Source organism: Sinocyclocheilus rhinocerous, unplaced genomic scaffold, assembly GCF_001515625.1.
Source record: "Sinocyclocheilus rhinocerous isolate Xijiao unplaced genomic scaffold, SAMN03320098_v1.1 scaffold24, whole genome shotgun sequence".
Classification (NCBI taxonomy): Eukaryota; Metazoa; Chordata; class Actinopteri; order Cypriniformes; family Cyprinidae; genus Sinocyclocheilus; species Sinocyclocheilus rhinocerous.
Window position 1 is genome coordinate 1557420 of NW_015647124.1, and position 11280 is coordinate 1568699.

The 11280-nt window shown below is 45.5% G+C and overlaps 1 protein-coding gene across 1 annotated transcript in view; it reads right to left on the reverse strand.

The window, feature by feature from the left end:
- Positions 1-11280, reverse strand: part of LOC107708949 (calphotin) — a 24289-nt gene that overhangs the window by 2260 nt on the left and 10749 nt on the right. The window contains exons 3-7 of the mRNA XM_016513323.1: positions 8418-8552; positions 3426-4266; positions 2394-2753; positions 1720-1838; positions 1279-1605 (exon numbers count right to left, since the gene is read on the reverse strand). Of these exons, the coding sequence (XP_016368809.1) occupies positions 1279-1605; positions 1720-1838; positions 2394-2753; positions 3426-4266; positions 8418-8552 (1782 nt within the window). The remainder of the gene's footprint in view (positions 1-1278; positions 1606-1719; positions 1839-2393; positions 2754-3425; positions 4267-8417; positions 8553-11280) is intronic.

Below are 11280 nucleotides of genomic sequence, written 5' to 3' on the forward strand. Positions count from 1 at the left end.
CCACTTCTGTAGAAACTACTACCCTGGGCACAACTTCTATAGAAACTACAACCCTTGGCACCACTTCTTCAGAAACTAGTACCCTTGGCACCACTTTTGTAGAAACTACTACCCTTGAAACCACTTCTGCAGTACCCACTTCTGCAGAAACTACTACCCTTGGCACCACTTTTGTAGAAACTACTACCCTTGAAACCACTTCTGCAGTACCCACTTCTGCAGAAACTACTACCCTTGGCACCACTTTTGTAGAAACTACTACCCTTGAAACCACTTCTGCAGTACCCACTTCTGCAGAAACTACTACCCTTGGCACCACTTTTGTAGAAACTACTACCCTTGAAACCACTTCTGCAGTACCCACTTCTGCAGAAACTACTACCCTGGGTACAACTTCTGCAGAAACTAGTACCCTGGGTACAACTTCTGCAGAAACTAGTACTGTTGAAACCACTTCTGTAGAAACTACTACCCTTGAAACCACTACTGCAGGACCCACTTCTGTGGAAACTACTACCCCAGGCATAACTTCTGCAGAAACTAGTGCCCTTGGAACCACTTCTGCAGAAACTGCCATCATTGGCACCACTTCTGTAGAAACTACTACCCTGGAAACCACTGCTGCAGGACCCACTTCTGTGGAAACTACTACCCTAGGCATAACTTCTGCAGAAACTATTACTTGGCACCACTTTTGCAGAAATTAGTACCCTTGGAACCGCTTCTGTAGAAACTGATATTCTAGAAACCACTTCGGCAGGACCCACTTCCGTAGAAACTACTACACTTGAAACCACTTCTGCAGTACCCACTTCTGTGGAAACTACTACCCCAGGCATATCTTCTGCAGAAACTAGTACCCTTGGAACCACTTCTGTAGAAACAACTACCCTTGAAAGCGCTTCTGCAGAAACTACTACCCTTGGCACCTCTTCAGAAACTAGTACCCTTGGCACCACTTTTGTAAAAGCTACTACCCTGGAAACCAGTTCTGCAGAAACTACTACACTTTTTGCCGCTTCTGTTGAATCTACCGCTCTGGGCACCACTTCTGTAGAAACTACTACCCTGGAAACCACATATGCAGGACCAATTTCTGTGGAAAGTACTACCCTTGGCACCACTTCTGTAGAATCTACTACCCTTGGTACCACTTCTGCTGAGACTACTACCCTTGGCACCACTTCTGCAGAGACTACTACCCTTGGCACCACTTCTGCAGAGACTACTACCCTTGGCACCACTTCTGTAGAAACTACTACCTCTGGCACCACGCACCACTTCTGCAGAGACTACCCTTGGCACCTCTTCTGCAGAAACTAGTACCCTTGGCACCACTTCTGTAGAAATAACTACCCTGGAAGCCACTTCTGTAGAAATAACTACCCTGGAAGCCACTTCTACAGAACCCACTTCTGCAGAAACTAGTACCCTTGGCACCTCTTCTGCAGAAACTACTACTCTTGGCACCACTTCTGTAGAAACTACTGTCGTGGAAACCACATATGCAGGACCCACTTCTGCAGAAACCTCTGCCCTTGCCACCACTTCTGCAGAAACTACTACCCTTGAAGCCACTTCTGTAGAAACTACTACCCTGGGCACCTCTTCTGTAGAAAGTCCTGCCCTGGAAACAACTTCTGCATCACCCACTTCTGCAGAAACTACTACCCTTGGCACCACTTCTGTAGAAACTACTGAGTCTAACACTCTGGGCACCACTTCTACAGAAACGACTACCCTTGGCGCCACCTCTGTAGAAACGAATATTCTGGAAACCACTTCTACAGAAACTACTACCCTGGGCACAACTTCTGCAGTAACTACTACCCTTGGCACTACTTCTGTGGAAACGACCACCATGGAAACCACTTCTACAGCACCCACTTCTGCAGAAACTACTACCCTTGAATCCACGTCTGTAGAAACTAATATTCTGGAAACCACATATGCAGTACCCACTTCTGCAGAAACTACTACCCTTGGCAACGCTTTTGTAGAAAGTCCTGCCCTGGATGCCCCTTCTGCATCACCCACTTCTGCTGAAACTACTACCCTGGGCACAACTTCTGCAGAAACTTCTACCCTTGAATCCACTTCTGCAGAAACTACTACCCTTCACACCACTTCTGTTGAATCTACCACTCTGGGGACCACTTCGGCTGAAACTAGTACCTCTGGCACCATTTCTGTAGAATCTACCACACTGGGCACCCCTTCTACAGAAACTACTACCCTTGGCACCTCTTCTGTAGATATTACTACCCTGGGAACTACTTCTATAGAAACTACAACCCTGGAAACCACTTCTGCAGCCCCCACTTTTGCAGAAACTACTACCCTAATCACCACTTCTGTAAAAACTACTATTCTGGAAACCGCATATGCAGGACCCACTTCTGCAGAAACTACTACCCTTGGCACCACTTCTGTAGAAACTAGTACTCTTGGCACTACTTCTTTAGAAACTACATCCCTGAAAACCACTTCTGCAGAATCTACTACCCTTGAATCCACTTCTGTAGAAACTAGTTCCCTTGGCACCACTTCTTTTGAATCTACCACTCTGGGCACCATTTCTGCAGAAACTAGTACCTCTGGAAGCATTTCTGTAGAGTCTAACACTCTGGGCACCACTTCTACAGAAACGACTACCCTTGGCGCCACCTCTGTAGAAACGAATATTCTGGAAACCACTTCTACAGAAACTACTACCCTGGGCACAATTTCTGCAGTAACTACTACCCTTGGCACTACTTCTGTGGAAACGACCACCATGGAAACCACTTCTGCATCACCCACTTCTGCAGAAACTACTACCCTTGACACCACTTCTGTTGAATCTACCACTCTGGGGACCACTTCGGCTGAAACTAGTACCTCTGGCACCATTTCTGTAGAATCTACCACACTGGGCACCCCTTCTACAGAAACTACTACCCTTGGCACCACTTCTTTTGAATCTACCACTCTGGGCACCACTTCTGCAGAAACTAGTACGTCTGGCACCATTTCTGTAGAATCTAGCACCCTGGGCACCTTTTCTACAGAAACTACTACCCTTGGCACCACTTCTGTAGAAACTACTACCCTTGAATCCACTTCTGTAGAAACTACTAACCTTAGCACCACTTCTGCAGAGACTATCCTTGGCACCTCTTCTTCAGAAACTAGTACCCTTGGCACCACTTCTTTTGAATCTACCACTCTGGGCACCACTTCTGCAGAAACTAGTACGTCTGGCACCATTTCTGTAGAATCTAGCACCCTGGGCACCTTTTCTACAGAAACTACTACCCTTGGCACCACTTCTGTAGAAACTACTACTCTGGAAGCCACTTCTACAGGACCCACTTCTGCAGAAACTACTACCCTGGGCACTACTTCTATAGAAACCACTATCCTGGAAACCATATATGCAGGACCCACTTCTGCAGAATCTACTACCCTTGGCCCTACTTCTATAGAAACTACAACCCTGAAAACCACTTCTACAGAAACTACTACCCTGGAAACCACATATGCAGGACCCACTTCTGCAGAAACTACTACCCTTGGCACCACTTCTGTAGAAACTACTATCCTGGAAACCACATATGCAGGAACCACTTCTGCAGAATCTACTGCCCTTGGCACTACTTCTATAGAAACTACAACCCTGAAAACCACTTCTACAGAAACTACTACCCTGGAAACCACATATGCAGGACCCACTTTTGCAGAAACTACTAAAATTGGTGCCACTTCTGCAGGACCCACTTCTGCAGAAACTACTACTCTTGAAACCACTTCTGTAGAAACTACTATCCTGGAAACCACATATGCAGGAACCACTTCTGCAGAATCTAGTACGCTTGGCACCACTTCTGTAGAAACTATCCTGGAAACCACATTTGCAGGACCCACTTCTGCAGAAACTACTAACCTAGATTCCACGTCTGTAGAAACTACTACTCTGGGCACTACTATAGAAACTACAAACCTGGAAACAACTTCTGCAGCACTCACTAATGCAGAAACTACTTCCCTTGAAGCCACTTCTGTAGAAACTACTACCCTGGAAGACACTTCTACAGTACCCACTTCTGCAGAAACTACTACCCTTGGCACCACGTTTGTAGAAACTACTACCCTGGGCTCCTCTTCTGTAAAAAGTACTAAACTGGAAACCACTTCTGCAGAATCTAGTACCCTTGGCACCACTTCTGTAGAAACTACTATCCTGGAAACCACATATGCAGGACCCACTTCTGCAAAAACTACTACCTTTGCCACAACATCTGCAGAAACTACTATCCTGGAAACCATATATGCAGAACCCACTTCTGCAGAAACTACTACCCATGGCACCGCTTTTGTAGAAAGTATTACCCTGGAAACCACTTCTGCAAAAACTAGTACCCTTGAAACAACTTCTGCAGGACCCACTTCTGAAGTTACTACTAACCTTGGCACCACTTCTGCAGAAACTACTACCTTTAAAACCACTTCTGCAGGACCCACTTCTGAAGTTACTACTAACCTTGGCACCACTTCTACAGAAACTACTACCCTTGGAACCTATTCTGTAGAAACTACTACCCTTGAAACCACTTCTGTAAAAACTACTACTCTGGAATCCACTTCTACAGGACCCACTTTTGGAGAAACCTCTACCCTGGGCAAAACATCTGCAGTAACTACTACCTTTGGCACCACTTTTGTAGAAACTACTGGTCTTGAAACCACTTCTGCAGATCCCAGCTCTGCAGAAACTTCTACCCTTGGCACCACTTCTGCAGAAACAAGTACTCTTGGAACCTTTTCTGTAGAAACTACTACTCTGGAATCTACTTCTGCAGGACCCACTCCTGCAGAAACTACCATGGGCACAACTTCTGCAGAATCTACCACTCTGGGCACCACTTCTGCAGAAACTACTACCCTGGGAACCACTTCTGTAGAAACTACTGCCCTTGAAACTTCTTCTGCAGGACCCACTTCTGCAGAAAATACCATGGGCACAACTTCTGCAGAATCTACCACTCTAGTCACCACTTCTGCAGAAACTACTTCCCTGGAAACCACTTCTGCAGGACCCAATTCTGCAGAAACTAGTATTCTTGGCACCACTTCTGCAGAAACTAGTACCCTTGGAGACTTTTCTGTAGAAACTACTAGCATTGAAACCACTTTTGTAGAAACTACTACCCTGGAAACCACTTCTGCAGAAAGTACTACCCTTGGCACCACTTCTGTAGGAACTACTACCCTTGAAACCACTTTTGTAGAAACTACTACCCTGGAAACCACTTTTGCAGAAACTACTACTCTTAGCACTACTTCTGCAGAAAGTACTACCCTTGGCACCACTTCTGTAGGAACTACTACCCTTGAAACCACTTTTGCAGAAACTACTACTCTTAGCACTACTTCTGCAGAAAGTACTACCCTTGGCACCACTTCTGCAAAAACTTCTACCTTTGGTACCACTTCTGTAGAAAGTACTACCTTTGAAACCACTTTTGCAGAAACTACTTCCCTGGGCACAACCTCTGCAGAAACTACTACCCTTGGCATTACTACTGTAGAAAGTACTACCCTTGGCACCACTTCTGCAAAAACTAGTACCCTTGGAACCTTTCCTGTAGAAACTACTACCCTTGTCGCAACTTCTGCAGGGCCCACTTCTGCAGAAACTAGAACCCTTGAAACCAGTATTTTACAAACTACTACCCTTGTCGCAACTTCTGCAGGGCCCACTTCTGCAGAAACTACTACAATTGGTACAACTTCTGTAGAAAGTACTACCTTTAAAACCACTTCTGTAGAAACTACTACTCTGGAATCCACTTCTGCAGGACCCACTTTTGGAGAAACCTCTACCCTGGGCAAAACGTCTGCAGTAACTACTACCTTTGGCACCACTTCTGTAGAATTTACCACTCTGGGCTATTACCCTGGAAACCACTTCTGCAGGACTCACTTCTGCAGAAACTACTAGCCTGGGCAAAACTTCTGTAGAAACTACTACCTTTGAATCCACTAATGTAGAAACTACTACCCTGGAAAACACTTCTGCAGAAACTAGTAGCCTTGGAACCTTTTCTGTTGAAACTACTAGTTTCTGCAGAAGTTATGCCCAGGGTTGTACTCTTGGCAGCACTTCTGTAGAATCTATAACTCTGGGCAACACTTCTGCAGAAACTACTTCCCTTGGTAATATTTCTACAGAAGCTACTACCGTTGGCGCCTCTTCTGTAGAAACTACTACCCTTGGCACCACTTCTGTAGAAACTACTACCCTGGAAACCACTTCTGCAGGACCCACTTCTGCAGAAACTACTACCCTGGAAACCACTTCTGCAGGACCCACTTCTGCAGAAACTACTACCCTTGGCACCACTTCTGTAGAAACTACTACCCTTGGCATTACTACTGTAGAATCTACAACCCTGGGCACCACTTCTGCAGAAAGTACTACCCTGGAAACCACTTATGCAGAAACTACTACCCTGGGCATAACGTCTGCAGAAACTAGTACTCTTGGCAGCACTTCTACAGAAACTACTACCGTTGACACCTCTTCTGTAGAAAATACAACTCTGGGCACCACTTCTGCAGAAACTACTATCCTGGGCACTGCTTCTGTAGAAACTACCATGGAAACCACTTCTGCAGGATCCACTTCTGCAGAATCTAGTACCCTTGGCACCACTTCTGCAGAAATTAGTACCCTTGTAACCACTATTTTACAAACTACTACCCTTGTTGCAACTTCTGCAGGGCCCACTTCTGCAGAAACTACTACCCTGGAAACCACTTCTGCAGGACCCACTTCTGCAGAAACTACTAGCCTGGGCAAAACTTCTGTAGAAACTAGTACCCTTGGAACCTTTTCTGTTGAAACTACTACCCTGGGCATAACTTCTGCAGAAACTACCATGGAAACCACTTCTGCAGGATCCACTTCTGCAGAATCTAGTACCCTTGGCACCACTTCTGCAGAAACTAGTACCCTTGGAACCTTTTCTGTTGAAACTACTACCCTGGGTATAAATTCTGCAGAAACTAGTACTCTTGGCAGCACTTCTGTAGACACTAGTATCCTTGAAACCACTTTTGCAGAAACTACTTCCCTGGGCACAACCTCTGCAAAAACTAGTACCCTTGGCATTACTACTGTAGAAAGTACTACCCTTGGCACCACTTCTGCAAAAACTAGTACCCTTGGAACCTTTCCTGTAGAAACTACTACCCTTGTCGCAACTTCTGCAGGGCCCACTTCTGCAGAAACTACTACCCTGGAAACCACTTCTGCAGAAACTACTATCCTGGGCAAAATTTCTGCAGAAACTAGTGCCTTTGGCACCACTATTATAGAAACTACTACCCTGGAAACCACTTCTGCAGGTCCCAGTTCAACAGAAACTACCCTGCTCACCACTTCTGCAGAAACTACTACCCTTGGCATTACTACTGTAGAATCTACAACCCTGGGCACCACTTCTGCAGAAACTAGTACCCTTGGAACCTTTTCTGTTGAAACTACTACCCTGGGTATAAATTCTGCAGAAACTAGTACTCTTGGCAGCACTTCTGTAGACACTAGTATCCTTGAAACCACTTTTGCAGAAACTACTTCCCTGGGCACAACCTCTGCAAAAACTAGTACTAAAACTAGACCCACTTCTGCAGAAACTACTAGCCTGGGAAAAACTTCTGTAGAAACTAATACCTTTGGCACAACTTCTGCAGAAACTACTAGCCTGGGAAAAACCTCTGTAGAAACTAATACCTTTGGCACAACTTCTGCAGAAACTAGTACACTTGGCAACACTTCTACAGAAACTAGTACCCTTGGCACCACTTAGCACCACTTCTGCAGAAACTACTACCCTTGGCACCACTTCTGCAGAAACTAATACCCTTGAAACCACTTCTGCAGAAACTACTACCCTTGTCGCAACTTCTTCAGGTCCCACTTCTGCAGAAACTACTACCCTTGGCATTACTACTGTAGAATCTACAATCCTGGGCACCACTTCTGCAGACACTAGTACCCTTGAAACCACTATTTTACAAACTACTAGCCTTGTCGCAACTTCTCCATGGCCCACTTCTGCAGAAACTTCTACCCTGGAAACCACTTCTGCAGGACCCACTTCTGCAGAAACTACTAGCCTGGGAAAAACCTCTGTAGAAACTAATACCTTTGGCACAACTTCTGCAGAAACTAGTACACTTGGCAACACTTCTACAGAAACTAGTACCCTTGACACCACTTCTGCAGAAACTAGTATCATTGGCACCACTTATGTAGAAACTACTACCCTAGTAACAACTTCTGCAGGACCCACGTCTGCAGAAACTAGCACCCTTGGCAGCACTTCTGTAGAATCTATAACTCTGGGCACCACTTCTGCAGAAACTAATACCCTTGAAACCACTTCTGCAGAAACTACTACCCTTGTCGCAACTTCTTCAGGTCCCACTTCTGCAGAAACCACTTCCCTTGGCACCACTTCTACAGAAACTACTACCGTTGACACCACTTCTGCAGAAACTACTACCTTTGTCACAACTTATGCAGAAATTACTATCCTGGGCACTGCTTCTGTAGAAACTACCATGGAAACCACTTCTGCAGGACCCACTTCTGCAGAATCTAGTACCCTTGGCACCACTTCTGTAGAAACTAGTACCCTTGAAACCACTTTTGCAGAAACGACTACCCTTGGCACCACTTCTGTAGAAATTACTACTCTGGGCACAACTTCTACAGAAGCTTCTACCCTTGGCACTACATCTGTTAAATCTACCACTCTGGGCACCACTTCTGCAAAAATTAGTACCCTTGGCACCACTTCTGTAGAATCTACAACCCTGGGCACAAGTTCTGTAGAAACTACTACCCTTGGCATTACTACTGTAGAAAATACTACTCTGGAATCTGCTTCTGCAGGACCCAGTTTTGTTGAATATTTCACTCTAGGCACCACTTCTGCAAAAACTAGTACCCTTGGAACCACTTCTGTAGAATCTACAACCCTGGGCACCACTTCTGCAGAAACTACTACCCTGGAAGCCACTTTTGCAGGACCCACTTCTGGAGAAACTGCTATCCTGGGCAAAATTTCTGCAGAAACTACTGCCTTTGGCACCACTTCTGCAGGTCCCAGTTCTGCAGAAGCTACCCTGCTCCCCACTTCTGCAGAAACTACACTGCTCGCCACTTCTGCAGAAACTTCTACTCTTGGAACCACTTCTGCAGAAACTTCTATCCTTCGAACCACTTCTGTAGAAACTACTACCCTGGGCACAACTTCTGCAGAAACTACTACCCTTGGAACCTTTTCTGTTCAAACTACTACCCTTGTCGCAACTTCTGCAGGGCCCACTTCTGCAGAAACTACTACCCTTGGCACCACTTCTGCAGAAATTACTACCCTGGAAGCCACTTCTGCAGGACCCATTTCTGCAGAAACTAGTACCCTTGGCACCATTTCTGCAGAAATTACTATGCTGGAAACCACTTTTGCAGGACCCACTTCTGCAGAAACAACCCTGCTCACCACTTCTGCAGAAACTTCTACCCTTGGCACTACATCTGTAGAAGCTACTACCCTGGGCACAATTTCTGCAGAAACTATTATGCTTGGCATTACTAATGTAGAATCTACAGCCCTCGGCACCACTTCTGCAGAAACTTCTACCCTTGGAAACTTTTCTGTAGAAACTACTACCCTGGGCACAATTTCTGCAGAAACTATTATGTTTGGCATTACTAATGTAGAATCTACAGCCCTCGGCACCACTTCTGCAGAAACTAGTACCCTTGGAAACTTTTCTGTAGAAACTACTAGCATTGAAACCACTTCTGCAGAAACTACTACTTTTGGCACCACTTCTGTAAAATCTACTATCCTGGGCACAACTTTTGCTGAATCTACAATCCTTGGTACCACTTCTGTAGAAACTACTACCCTTGAAACTACTTCTGCAGAAACTGTACTGGGCACAACTTCTGCAGAAACTACTACTCTGGGCACCACTTCTGCAATACCAATTTCTGCAGAAGCTAGTACCCTTGGCACCACTTCTGTAGAAACTACTACCCTTGAAACCACTTCTGCAGAAATTAGTACCCTTGGCACCACTTCTGCAGAAAGTACTACCCTTGGCACCACTTCTGTTGAAACAACCCTGCTCACCACTTCTGTAGAAACTACTACCCTCAGCACAACTTCTGCAGAAACCACTAACATTGGCACCACTTCTGTAGAATCTACGACTCTGGGCACAGCCTCTGTAGAAACTACTACCCTGGGCACAACTTCTGCAGAAACTACTACCCTTGGCACCACTTCTGCAGACAGTAGTACCCTTGGCACCACTTCTTTAGAAATTACTACCTTGGAAGGCACTTCTGCAGGATCCACTTCGGCAGAAACCACTACCCTTGGCACCACTTCTCCAGAAACTACTGCCCTTGGCACCTCTTCTGCAGAAATTACTACCCTGCACACAGCTTCTAAAGAAACTAAAAATATTGGCACCACTTCTGCAGAAACTAGTACCTTTGAAACCACTAATTTACAAACTACTACCCTTGTTGCAACTTCAGGGCCCACATCTTCAGAAACTACTACCCTTGGTACCACTTCTGCAGAAACTACTACCCTTGAAACAACTTTTGCAGGACCCACTTCTGGAGAAACTACTGTCCTGGGCAAAATTTCTGCAGAAACTACTACCTTTGGTCTGCAAAAACTAGTACCCTTGAAACCACTTCTTTACAAACTAATACCCTCGTCGCAACTTCTGCAGGACCCACTTCTGCAGAAACTAGTACCCTTGAAACCACTTCTTTACAAACTAATACCCTCGTCGCAACTTCTGCAGGACCCACTTCTGCAGAAACTACTACCTTTGGCACAACTTCTGCAGAAACTACTTTTGGCACCACTTCTGTAGAAACTACTACTCTTGGCACCTCTTCTGTAGAATCTACAACTTTGGGCATAACTTCTGCAGAAACTAGTACCCTTGAAACCACTTCTTTACAAACTAATACCCTCGTCGCAACTTCTGCAGGACCCACTTCTGAAGTGACTACTACCCTTGGCACCACTTCTCTTGAATCTACCACTCTGGGCACAACTTCTGCAGAAACTGCTACCCTTGGTAGCACTTCTGTAGAATTTAACACTCTGGGAACGACTTATGCTGAAATTACTACCCTTGGAACCACTTCTGTAGAAACTACTACTATGGAATCCACTTCTGCAGGACCCACTT